Source organism: Meleagris gallopavo, chromosome 2, assembly GCF_905368555.1.
Source record: "Meleagris gallopavo chromosome 2, MGAL_WU_HG_1.1, whole genome shotgun sequence".
Classification (NCBI taxonomy): Eukaryota; Metazoa; Chordata; class Aves; order Galliformes; family Phasianidae; genus Meleagris; species Meleagris gallopavo.
Genome location: NC_139405.1, coordinates 35530434 through 35544883, shown reverse-complemented (window position 1 = coordinate 35544883; position 14450 = coordinate 35530434). Strand labels below are relative to the sequence as shown.

At 33.5% G+C, this 14450-nt stretch overlaps 1 protein-coding gene across 1 annotated transcript in view; it reads left to right on the top strand.

The window, feature by feature from the left end:
• FMN2 (formin 2) overlaps positions 1-14450 on the top strand; it is a 141125-nt gene that overhangs the window by 108768 nt on the left and 17907 nt on the right. The window contains exon 15 of the mRNA XM_085218363.1: positions 4812-4863. Coding sequence (XP_085074489.1) covers positions 4812-4863 — 52 coding nt within the window. The remainder of the gene's footprint in view (positions 1-4811; positions 4864-14450) is intronic.

Here is a 14450-nt window from a genome sequence, read left to right as displayed (position 1 = left end):
ATGTCATTGTCATTGAACCTTTCTCCATTTAATTTTCATCTCTTAGACTGTGAAAAAGGGAAAGCCACTGCTCTGCTGTCATTTTCTGGAATGCCTGTGTATATTTCCCTCGTTCAGTTTCATGCAGTGTTTAGGTTTTTTTAAAAGCATAGGTCACTTTGGAATGACTGTTTACATATGTACCTTTGCAGAAGTTTATATGTAACCTTTGCAGGACTGGAATCTAAAAGAATCGAAAGAGCACAAACAGAACAATGGCATGTATCATTCTGGAATGTGGTTATTTGCTGATTAAGACAGATTTTATACATTAAGTTAATTAGATTTTATGTACAAAGCTTTGGAAATACATTGAATTGCATTAAATCAAGTTTTATACTCCAATTATAGAACATCAAACAAAAAATTGATTGAAAATTAAAAATACAAAAATTGATTAAATAGAAGTCAAAACGTTTGTAAATTTCAATGAAATACATTTAGCCTCTTGTGAAGAGATTTGTTGGAAAAATCTAAGATATAGTACAATCTTCAGGCTTGGGAAGGAATGACATGGTGAGGAAGGAATGTACTTGAATTTTGAGGAAAAAAATAGGAAGTATTTAGAAAGTATAGAGCTAGCTGTAGATGGTGACTAACATTAAATAATATGAAGGTATCTTAATAGAAAGCAGGCAAACAATATCACATCGACTCATAAAAAGGCATTACATGATTTCAAATAAAAAGTGAAATGAAAGTAAGATAATTCAGTATAGGTCATAAATAGATAAGGCTTCATGGTTTTTTCTTGCTTCATGAAAGACCATTTTAACTCTAAAATTTTTCTTTTTTCAATATTGCAATATTTTTAAGTATGACCTAAGATTATTATTCAATTATATCATTTTAAATAGATTTCACAGAATATACATTCTTTCAGGATTATAAGAGTGTGCATATAAAGACCTACAATATATATTAAATGTATACAGGGAGAGATATAAAATTAAGTTTTACTTCTACTCCCTGCTGCATTACATGTAATATAGGGACTAGTACTTCCTAGTATGATACATTCTGTAATAGACTTGAAGCAGTATTGTTGGAGGTGGTTTAGAAATTTAGTGTCAAAGATCAAGAAATCTAATTCCTATGCAGGGAATTGGAGAAAAGATGACGAGTCAATAAAATATGGAATATTTTTCAGTTGGCAAAGATTGCTGGCCCCCAAAAAAAGAAGCTCCTGCATCTGCCATTAGAGTCTGCAAACAGTTGCTGGTATGGTCAGTGCTAGGGTTCTGAATGTATACAAAAGCAAATGTGACTGCAAGACTTGTTTTAATGTTTTTCAGAGAAAAGCAGTAAAATTTTCTGAATAAATCTTGCTTCTTCATAATAGAGATTGAGAATTTTATTGACTGAGCTGAGCACCCAGAAATGCTCAGCTGTCTCTCTACCTCTGAAAAGGACAAATTCTCCCACACTAATTGCTGCCACAGTGGGATCACTGTGAAGTCAGTAGGGATTTTCTCCTTTTTGCTTCCCCTGCTAGAAGACTTATCATCTGTAAAAGGAAATATACTTTTCTTCCAATACTATTCTCCCCTCATACATACGTTTCAGCTTGTACTTAGCACTTCATTGATACAGGCTGCCAAGAAGGAAGAATATCGAACTGGTGCCTTTCAGGCACTCTTTACCAGTTCTGAAGAGCTGCTCTGGAGAAAGAAATGAAGGTAAAAATATATTATATACAATGAAAAGGTAAAGTCTAATGCACTGTGGGACTCTTCAGATGAATCTGTCTTAGCTTTTATGTTCAAAAATATATAGAGCTTTTTGAGAAAACCATATTAAAAACATTACTGATTTTTTTTATCTCCCTTGTTAAAGCAGAAAAATGAATTGAAAGCAGTTTACCAATGGGGCAATCACTACAAAAAAAACCACCAATGATCACTAACATTAGGTGATCATATGAGTGGACAGTTTCAGAAATTATAGGACTTTCCAGTTGCCTCTACATCTAATAGTTATTCCATTGTATCTAGGTGATATCAAGACTTTTGTGGTTTTTGATAACAATAGGCTTTCTTCCCCAGTTGGTTAAATATCCATGAATTTCTTTTACTAGCTGATGTCCACATCTTTCACATGCTTACTGTACGCTAGTGCAGATGTAGTTATTTAAGAATTTACTTTGGACAGATGGACGGATATATAATAGACAGATTCACAGTGTACTACATCTTCTTCTCTTTTGCTGATGCCACTGGTCTTCTTGCTCAAGCAGAATCATTTTTATTTGGTTCTTCAACAATTTTCATCTAGAAAATAAGAAAGAAAATGAATTGCAAGTCTGATCCACACCTGAATAATATCCCCTTAATAACATTCAAAAGTTTCATCACATATTTGGAATAGAGTGCAGAGGAATTCTCTCGAAGGATAAACTTTTTCTTTGCAAAAGTCTTAATTTTGAGAGTTGATGTGATGTAGAATGGAACCTCTCTTTGGGTATATTTCACTTATACTAAAAGAAAAAAGCTATTACAGATCATTTTCAAGATTCTTTTCTTTGTGTAATACTTACTCTCTAGGAAATTATTAGAAGAACAGATATTTGAAATGATTAAAAGTACATATTCATGCTTTTAAATTGAAATTGAACAAGAATTTCTGTTGCAGAATGGAGACATTCTGACATGTTTTGATAAGCCTTGTGTTGTATGTATCATATGTGTTGTGCTTGCAGTCTTCCAAAAATAAATTACGGAATATTTTCTCCATTGTTGTTAGGTAAGTATGTGTTGAATTATTGGATATGAGGGAAAAAGCCAAATCTAGACAATGCAGATGATATGTTCCATCAATCCTGGAAATTATTAAAAAAAAAAAAAAAAAGGGTTCTGTACAAATCTGATTACTAAAAGGCTGTCCCGAACTATAATATACTAAGCTTCATTTCCAAGGCATTGTTTAACTCAATGGAGTCCAAATTACATGTTTCAGTAAAAGAATTGCTTATTTTAGGAATTGTATTTGAAGGTACTAAGAAAAAACGTTAGTGTAGAACTAGATGTTGACTCTCCCTTAATTCATGAAGTTTGTGTGGTGTTTCTTCTCTCTTGTAACATATGCTTTTACAGCAAATCATACCTTGACTTTCAGAATTGAAGTATAAAGAAAAAAAAATCTGTCAAAGCTGCCAGGTTTCACCTGGTTTCATATCCAAAGCCAAGCAAGACTTTCAAGCAAAACTATAAGTCAGCCCAGATTCACTCAACACTGGGCCCAGGTTCAGTCAAAAGAGTTGTGAGCCGTTACAAACCTTTTGAAGAATCTGGGATGAGTTTCAAGTCAGTAATGAAACCCGTAATCAGGCAGCCTTCGTGTGCTCTGGAGTTTTCTTGAGAACATTTACCCAGATCTCCCTAAAGTTTCCTGTGGTTTGCTGGGATTTATTTTTCACTTCAAACTAAACAACGGTGGAGCCTGAATCTTCAAGTAATGACTGCTAGGTATAAAGGTTGCAAGTAAACCAAGCATTGCTCACCTGGCTCAGCTGACTATATTACTACTAATAAAAAGCACTTTCAGCTTTTACTATTTTAATATTTTAGTGCAAATGTAAACTGCTGCTGATTGAAACATCAATCAGAACAGTAGCAATTACATTTGATTCCCAATACTTCCATTGCCCTTCTCATCTGTGCCAAATTGCCAAATTTTAAATCTGTATTTTCTATTTTAAAGGTAGTGCATTTACAATGCAAGAAGAAATAATTTTAATTATTATTGTAGAGCTGTGTAGGAACAATGGAATGGTAAATACCTTTAGATCTCTATTTTCATTATTATTATTAGATTTCTTTATGAAACTTGCACCACTGGCATTTGTTTTCAGGACTGTTTAGAGCCTCTTTATGCCCCTAGACCAACTGACTTTCTGGAATCTTAAAATTGTCCTTGCAAATTAGCAGGTTACTACTCCAGCAGACTGGAAAAGGGAATCAAGTTCTAAACTAAAAAACTTTTGGCCAAAATGTTAATATCTTGAATGAATTTAAGATGTGCTACCTGAATAACTCTATACTACAAGCATGCTTGCACAGAGTAGTTTGTACTAGAACTTTACTTTTTATTTTTTTCCTAAGTTTAATGTACGTTTTCTGGTATCTGCATATCGCTATTTCTAAGTTAAGCATACTTGATATAAAATGCAATATGAGAGAAGCTTTGAAAATTAGATCATTTCTGCATTTATGAGTGGCAATGGCTGCTTCATGTTTTACCTCTTCATATAATGACCATGAGATAATTTCCTTCATAGAAAATTTTTCTTTTCAAAATGGGTCCACCATGTCTCTATTACTTCACTATATGTTATGTCTTATTTCATTCTTATTTGTAAGTTACCTGTAGCTATTTTCAGGGGGATGGGAGAAGGAAGGTAGCTTTTGTGTTGCCTTTTACAAAGGCTTAATGCTTCAAGCTTTTCACTCAGCTTTTCCTCTTGGTTCCCATATTTCTAGTTTTCAGAGTCATTCTTTAAGAATTGTTTTAATGTCACATTCATGACCTGATTGTTGTTTGTATTAGTGCAAGATTTTTTTTTAAATCTGCTCTGAGGAGTTTTTGTTTATTTATTTAAACAGATATCAGAATTCATATCGCTTTTTTTCAGAATTGATGTACGTTAGTGTATCTTAAGGTTGTTTTTACAAAACACAGGATAAACAAATCACAGCAATTACAGTGAAATATTTTCATAAAACAACGCCTATAAATTTAACTTTGTAGCTAATATTTTGCCTGTATTTTTACAGCTAAAATAGACCAAGAAAATGAAGAGAAGTCACTGACAGAAGCACATAAAAGGTAAGAAAAAACAGTGATAAAACCCTTCTGTGAAAAATGTTTTCCTACCAATTGCTGAATTGGAGGCCAACATTTTATTTTTTGAATTTTGAAAGAAATGCACTGAGAAAGCAGATTGACATGTATCTATAGTAAGTTTCAATTTGATGAATAAAAAGCATACAATGTATAATTTAATAGAATACAGAGGAATAGGAATATTCTGTTTTTAGAGAAATATCGCATGTGATTTATCTTTCAGAAAATGCATGTACATTATATAAAAATGATGTTAGAATATGATATCTGAACTGAGGGAGTTCAACACCAGAATTACAGTGACTTCACAGACACGGTATTCCCAGACAACTACTAATCATTAGGTACTACTTTCTGTGCTTATAAAATACAGATTTGGGAATCTGTTTTTTAATAATCTAGTGATATGTATACAATTAAATATGGCCTTCTCCAAATATTTTTTGTGGTTAAAAGTAAAATACTTCAAATTTTATAAAATGAAATTTCAGGTATGTGCAATTGAGGGTTTTCAAAATCGTGAACTTTACTTCACTGTACAGTATGTGGCTTCTTCTAATTTCTGGCAGAATTCTCCAGAAGCTCTGTCTAAATGGGGCAGATAAAATCTGTCCCAGCAGAAGACTGAAATGACAATGTTTCTAGTCCAGATTTGGTGAAATTTACAGTCTACATTAGTTTTCCATTTGCCAAACATAGCATCTTTTTTTGTATTTAACTCCAACTGCTGCTGAGCACATGCTGATGAATACAACTAGTCTTTCAATCAGATGCCATTAAAATGTAAAAGATTCCAATTTTTGCTATGTTTTGTCAGCTTTTTATGTTTTTACGGCTCCGTTGCCCCAGTTTCTACCTGGCTTCAGTGTAACAGGACAGTGACCGTTCTTCTGGTAGAGCATAACTATTTCTGTCTATTCTTGGCCTATATAATAGAGCATTTGAAAAGGAGAGACTGGATGTTCTTTTGTCACAAGTTCCATTCTCACTTTCATGGAGTTGATAAGTCATTGGGTAGTATATTGTTCCATTTTTACATCACGATCTCACATCATTGAAGGAAGTACTGCTTTGGCTCAGTATCATACCTCTTACTTAAGTGTACAGAAGGCCTACTTCTTATCCTTCTATTTATCCTAATTCTTTCTTCTCCCTCTGTGCTGAATACAGCAGCTCCTTTTACATAGTACTTTGTCCAAGAAGGAAATTCCAGTTCATTGTTGTACATTATATTCAGAAGTTTTTTTTGGAAAACACGAGGAATCACACTGGGACCTAAAACAAGAAATCTAGGGGCAGCGTTATTTTTATTGTTACTTTGAGTTATGTTAGTCTTTCTTTCTTGCACCTTTCCATTGAAAGTGTTAAGCAAATTGATGGTGTTTGTTCAAATATTGAAAAACAAGTTCTTGATGTAGTTTTAGTATTGTGTGTGTTAATTGCATTAAGATCCTTAAAGAGGCTTAGAAATAAAGTGCTTGAGATCTTTTTTTGGCAGGGAGTGAAAGATAAGATGATAGCTTAAAAAGCTATATAAAAGATTCATTTCATTTGGCTAATCATATGAAGAATAGCTGCGTATAGGATGACTAGAAAGCAAGTGGTACAAGGAAAAGTGATGAATTTGATGGAGAAAAAATAATGTGAATAATGTGTTTGGATTTTTCCTTTTTAAAGTGGACAACTTCAGCCCACAGATAAGTTCAGGTCTACCCCACAACAGTATTTCTTTTGCTTTTAGTATGAGATACAAATTTTCTTCCTGTTAGCTTGGACACAATATTAAAGCTGATATCTCCATAAAAACTGTCTGAAGGAAAGCTCTTGCAGCAATAACAGCAGAAATATTTTTAAAATGAATAATGATTGGGGGGGAAAAGCAGCAATTATAGAAAAGCTCAATTGTGCAATAGATGAACTGAAATGGAAAGTTAATCTTCCATGCAAAATGAAGACAAAGAAAATGGAATGTCTGCTCCAGGGACTCCATGCAGTGTATAGCTGTTCATTTGTCACAAGTGAGAAAATGTTTAATCGGTTTTGAAATGATGTATTCTCTCTTTATTTATCGTGTTTAGTGCTTTAAGAGTGTCAGTATGTAAAGTGTTTATCCAAGGAATGGATTTCTGGCACATGGATAAAATGAAAAGTGAAATGTTTAGCTTGCAATAGGCATATGTTCCAAGATCCCTCTAAGAAAGTATCCTGAGATGAGAAGAAAGCACACAGGTCTGTGTTTATCTAGCTTACGCAGGCAGACAAGGAAGGCTCCAGCCTGGTATTAACACTGAAGTGACATGGAATGTCTTTACCAAACCCCAAACAATTACATCATTCCTTTAACAATATTGATAAAGTGCAATAAAAAGGGACCTGGCACTTTCCAGTTAGATCCTCATTGCTAAATACTTGAGTAACTGTCAAATACATGACAAGTTAAAGTAAAAAAAACAATGTTTCAAGGGGAGGGGAAAGAAATAAAAGATGAGAAGGAGAGAAGGAGATGCTTCTGTATTTCAGGAGTCCACAGTTTGAGATTTCTTTTTTCCATTTTAAATGAGTTTAGATTGCATCCTACATACCAAGATGCATGGATATATGTTCAGTTTACGCAGATGGAAATAAGAAATTCAGATAAATTTGTAGCTAAAAATGAGACTGAAAGTTGGAAAATACAGTGCCATTTTTGCCAAGCAAACAATGTTTCATGTGTTCTGTATTTTCATTTCCTTAGCTTTAAATACCTCTGATCTTTCAAGATTATATTTTCTTTATGCAGGGAGAAAAAAATAGAATCATTGCTTGCAGGAATACCTAATGCAAATGTAGGAGAGAGTTCAATCACAGCGTCTACAGCAAGTAGAAACTAAGATTGCATAAAGTTATTGTCAAAAGTTGTATGGTAGCTGATGTCTTGGTTACTGTGCCTGGTTTACAATCTGAAATGAGCTAATTGCTCCCCTTGTGCTTGGATCCTAAAGAAACAACTAAGCAATTACCAGAGCAGCATTCAATGAAGTAAGAGGTCATTAATTTCTACTTGTTACCTATGTTTAGCTGAATAGTTATGAAGGTATCACATGTAGCTTTATTAGCTTCTTCTAATACTTTGTCCAGTATTTAGTTCAGATCTCTTTGGAAGTCTTCCAGATTGTGGACTTCAAAACAAAATAAATCCAGACTAGAGCATAGATTCTCTTCCACTGAAACAGTTAATAAATTCTCTGCCATGGTATGTCTCTTCCTGGAATAAGGCCTTTGGAACCATTCACAAACTGAGTGAAGCAGGTGGTCTGAGAAACATTCAGAACATCTTCAGTTCTTCCTGACGTTTCACTAAAACAATGAGATGTCGGATTCTAATTTCAGTGCAGTAGCACCTTTATTAGTTGAAATAAGTTTTGGGTTTAATTGAATCTTAATGAACCATAATGCATTCAGACAGAGAATCTGACATTTGTCAAGAACGATTAATTTCTCTGAAAATTGCTTATTTTGTGTACTTATACCAAGCCAGTGTAAAGAGGCAATGTATGATAAGAATCTCTTAAACAGTACAGACCCTTTCATTTCTAATACTTCAAGCAGTAAAACCTTGCATGAAGTGATAACAGTTCACTAAGACAAAACAGTCTCAGATGTTGACTTGATTTTTGGGTGAAACACTCCATGTTATTTTCCTGCTATGATGAATAGTGAAGTCTGGATACACAAACATGTTGCTTGCTATTATGGCTTTGTGTATGTCACTGACTTTAAAATCTAAGAATTTAATCTGTTTTTAGTAAATCTCAGTGCATTCTGATAGCATGTATTTGTTTTACAAAAAGTCAAATAGGATTTACTTCCTTTTAAATATCAACTGGGGAATTTCAGATCTGTATGGCTGAGTACAGAACACTCATCTTCCCATGTCAGTATATTTTTATTTGGCTTATTTTATAATTTGCTCACATTACTTGCACATTCCAGTGATCTCTGGGCTTTAAAGTGCTTCTAGAGTGCTGTCTCCCAGGCACATCTTCTGTTTTAAAACTTGTAATAATCCACCTAGCAGTGTTTTGTTGCTTTCTTGTTGTAGCAACAAATGACGTTAATTTTGAAGATAAATATTTACTTTTAAATTCTCTGGAGGAAAAAAAAGTACTCCTGAAACGGCACTTTTCACACATGTCCAGTGGCTTCACTGAACATTGGAATGAAGGAGGAACAAAGCTTTACACCTGCTCGTGAGCTGACAAGCTGATGACACTTAAAGAAATAGCAGATACTATGGTACAATGGCACTGCTGAAAAACAACAGCTAGAAATGTAGCACCTAATTCTGCTAATCTTTAAAAACAGTAAAAGTTCCTACTGCATCAGTACCCTCCACACAATGGTTTGGATTTTTTTCTCCAAAAACAAATGGTGAAGTTGAAGTGAAAATTGAGTTAATGATTGAAATAAAGTGGTGAAAAGTTCTGAATGGAGAGAGATATTAAGTTAAAGAAAAAAAAAAAAATCACAAAAACCTACATCAACAAAAAAAGTAACCCTGCACTTCTAACTGAAAGGCAAGAATATGCTGTTGGACTCCATCTTTCACTACTGTTTTGCCATTTGTCTTTTATTGGTTCCTTTCCTGGTAGGTCTCTTTTCTCGCTGTGTGGCTCCTAGTGTGTGGACTTGAATTGCTCATGGTAATACATTTCAGCACAAAGTAAAATACTCAGTGAGCAAAGGAAATGTGTATAGCAGAAGCTTACAGACAGCTAAACAGATTGGATCATTCTAGTTTAGTACCCTGTCCCTGACAGAGTATCAGGCCTGTAAATATGCAGTAATGGAAACATAACCAACAGTTTTATGTCAGAAAGCTTTTTCTGAAGCACCGGTATTTGATCATTCCCTGATTTTCATCCTTTTCAAAAAAATATTTTCTAAATGAGTGCAAGTTCTTAACTACTTGCATGATGGATTCTTTGTACAAGAGCATTGTCTGTTAATTATGTTGACCCTCTTGCTTAAGTCATTTTAATGGTTTTTAATTAGTTTCCTTTTAATAGCATTCAACACTAGTATGAACGAATGGTATCATAGCTTTTACTAAACTGATGTACAATTCAGAGAGCTAATATTCAGCAGAATATATTATGCAATTGATTCTGCAGTTAATATAGGGGACATTCTTAGATCTTATAATAAAAGAATGATTAGTTTAAGATGCGAAGACAGTTACACAAATAGGTAACATTGACAATACAGTTAAGTATCACTCTGATAATGATGTTGTTTAAATAGTGGAGATCTTTTCATGCCAAATGTGGGTGTTGTAACATTAAATGCAGAATTAAAAATAATTTATAAAATTTCATCGCTATTAAAATTTACAGAAAAATATAGAAATGACTTGTTAAATTTGAACTCTATATCTAGGAGGTAGTTTCACTGTGTTGTCTTCAAATATTCAAGATACTTGTTTTGAGCTGTTACAGCTGAAATAAAATGTGTGAGATTCGCTCCAATGCATTTCCATTGTGCTTCAGTTTACAGTTATGTTCAGTAGGCTTTTTCTGTCATCCTTGATCTATTTGAGTTGTTTAGTTAGATTGTTCCTAAGACCTTTATGGTATAGTGTTAACATTTGCAATGACTGTGACTTATGTAGATATCAACTTCTGTTTTTACTTCTTTCTTCTTGATTTCCCACCACAGTGGTTGCCTTATTCCATGCTGTATTTTGAAGTTTACTTTAAGTATTATTGTATCATACAGCTGTTGTCATGTACGTGCAAATGGAAAAGCAGAACATAAGGGATTTGGTTTAATTAGGTCACAATTGTGTTAACTTGCCTGGGAACTATCCAGTAATAACTTATTCAATATAGGTCATTCCTTCCTTAATAATTTCCAGCTGATGGAACACTCCCATCAGCACTACCACAGTTCAGAGCTGGCCTCAGCCTCCACTGAAACAGCACTGAGCTTCTTATATGTGGTTATTAAGTAACTAGAAAGAAGTTTTGCCTCTGTTCTTCTGTTTGTGCCTCAGTCTTCTTGCCTTATTTTTTTTTTCTTCCTCTTTTTGAAGATGTCTTAATAAACCAGGTTCAGAAAATGCTTTAGTGAACAAGATCCTTTCTGCACTTCTTAAGTAAATACTTCTCATATGATTACTTGCACCTGCTCCTTTTTTTTTTTACCTGTTGCCTGGAAGATAGTTCTGCTTTAGTCAGTCTGCTGATGAGAGAAAAGTTCCTTCCTATTCCAAATAAAAATAGCTAGTGCAATGACCAGAAACATCCTGTAATCTTTGAGAGGGATGGGAACATCCTCTTCCCGAGTTAAGAGAGTTCTCAGGCCAAAGGGATATGCTTTATGTAACTTTATTTTAATGTGTGAATGTATGATTCACATATCTAGAGCAATATGGTTATGGTAATCTCTCAGTCAATCCCAGGGTTGCCTCATTTTCATTGAAATTTCATCCCTATATAAAATGCTGCTTGTTTTTCTCTCCATGTCTAAACAAAGATACTGTCATTGCTATGCAGGAAATATATTGGGATAAGTTAGGAGCTCAAAGATAAAGGCCTATCTTTTAGAAACACATGTACAGACCTTTTCCATCTGACGCTTCAACCCAAATTTTGATGTTTTTCAATTTATATTCATGTGACTTTTTTTATAATTCACTCGAAGAATATGAAAGTCTGTGAATGTTTCCATCTTCTCCAAAGGCTAAATTTCTTCCTTTCAAAGTTCTGAATGCTCTTGGTGATATTCATAAGTCTTAAAGGGAGAGAGTTCTTGTACATTGAATTAAGAAAGAACACTCTTAGAGTGGTAGTTCAAAGTAAGCAATCAGAAAGGGTTAAAGCTGAAACTGCATAAGCAAATGTTTAAAATGGTTGGAGGTTCTAGAATACTAAGTATTTCAGAATGTTTTTATTCTATGATTTTCAAACAATAGAAACTGAAACCTAGTTTGATTTGAGTAAAAAAAAATGGAAAGAGCTCATGACAGTACTCTTAATTAGACCTGTGCCTTCATATCAGTTATGTTTTTAATGTGTGTTTTTGGATATAGATTATAATCTATATTGGATCATATTCTTAGAATGTACAGAGAATCTGGTAAAGCATCTGTGTGGTTTCTAAGTATCTAAAAAATCTAGTTTTAAGTCAATTTACTTATTCTGTAAGATAATTCTGATCGTATTCCTCCTCTATACCCTAGAGGAGGCGGATTCATAAAAGGATGAGAATGACATCAATAAATGGGAAGGAAAAAAAAACCACAAAAACAAAATATTTTACACAATAGTGAAATAGAAACATCTGGAGACAAGGTGGACTTCAATGGGAGGTGTTTAACTGTTTCATACTGCTGTTGAATTTCATTTTACCTCTCTATTCTAAATCTACTAGCACCTTATTTTTTTCATAAAGCTCAGCTAGCCAAGGGTTATTTAATATGTTTGAAACTCATATGTTAGTCCTTTTAAGAGAGAAAAAATTTTCTCTTGGATTTGTTACTGGGCCTAGTTTACCAGTGAACACAGTTACATGATGATGTTTTACGCATGCTCATGTTATATATGGTCAGTTAAGCACAGAGCTGTCATGTGTCTATATAATAGCTGAGCTAGTACATGTGACACGATATCCACACTAACAAAATTAAAAAGCATTGAACTCTAAGAAAGAAAACCAGTGTATGCATTTTACTGTGGGTTTCAATAAGGACTGGTACATCTGGGAAAATGCAAATAACATGCAGTTGAAAAATGCACTAAATGCTAAAAATATTTACTTTTTTCTCTGAATGGCTGGTAGATTGTAATTATCAAGGACAAAAAGGAAATAAAGCTTCTCTGTTTCTGATACATGATTTCAATTCATTTATTCAAATCTATATTTCTTGACCTTTGAGTATTAGGTGGATTGAGACTGAATTAGACTGTGCAGAAGATCTTTTCAAACACTATTATTTATCATCAAAAATTTTTCTCTTTGCTAAAAGTGCTCCATCCTGCCTGCCTCATAATTTAGTACCTAATTCTATGCAATCTTTGTTAAAAGGTGGTATTGCTAAATCACTGACGGATCCCCTTACATCAGAGCAAATAAAAACATATAGAGGGATCACGTTGTTGTCTGATGCTTTAGAAAATAATGTGAATAGGAAGAAAAATCTCATGGAATGCTTTCAGTTATGTAGTGTTATATGTGACTCCTGATGAAATGATGTTCTGAGAAGTAACAAACATTGATTTTGCAAGATTCAGCATCATACCCAACTAATATACTGTAATCTGGACTTAATAATTCATGTAGAGATTTTTTTAAAAACCTCTTTGCTCAGATTCACCTTCCAAAAAAACCTGTGGTCTAAATTAGTTGTGTCCACATTATTTTGCATGATGTGCTTCTGTGTTCATCAAAGATGGGGGGGAAAAGAATGGTTTTCCTGAAATACTCATTTTAAGTATGGATGTATATTCTTAATACTTGTTGAATTTAATAAATTATGGAATAAGTACTGTTCAGTTACTGGGTCTGGTACATTCAATGTATGACAAAGTAGAAAATATGTAAGTTGTACATTCATGGTACTCATGAAATTTCCTGTTTTTGTATGATGTGTTGGGGTGGAAAAAAATATCTCAAAGGTAGATGAATATTTTTGTTACTGTTGAAGCTGTTAATTTTCATCTAGTTGGAATACTGAAGCACTCTTTCATTCAACATGAAATTATAGGAGGCAAGAGACGAGAGATGAGGCAGATGACTTAGCATTCAAAACATTGCAAATGCTTGGCAGATTTTTTTTTAGAGGAAAGGAAAAAGTCTCTTGAGACCTTTATTTTCTGTGGAACGATATTACAAAATCCGTAGTTACAGAATACGAATTGGCAAAAGGAATAAGAGATTAATGATTCAGGCAGTTGTCTTAAGCTAGCATATTATCTCAACTTTTTTAATATATGAAAGATATCTTTTTTCATCCTTAAAAAAAAAATCCTTACCAACACTTAATTACTAACTATTTTGAATGATCCTATATTTATTTTTTTTATTTTTCACACTTAATCATGCGGAACAAGGGACAGCACCGGGTAAAGGCAATGGTATTATGAACAAGTAAATGAAAAAGTGTCCTAGACTTATTTGTTATGCAGAGAAGGCCCTGAACAAAAGATATCAATAGAAGATGAGAAGTTTCTTAAGATGCTGTGTGTGCTAAGTTTTCTCACAAACTTGTACTTTCCCGATAGCCAGGGTAATGGTTCTGTTTATCATATAATTTTGTGTGACTGTTGAATTTCTTTGTATTCTGTCATAAGACTTAACTCTCATTCATGCTTTCAGCTGTTTAAAACACAAAAAAGTGCATATATGGCCTTTTCATATTTATAAAATGAGTACAAAAATTTGCACAGTTGATTTTTCTGAGGAGAACCTATTATTACCTATATATTGCTCTCCTCTTCCCTATACAACTCATGTTAGATTTAATTTAGTAAGATGTATGAATAGTCTTTTGTCTTTTTAACCTTCTTTATTTTGGTAGACTATTCTTA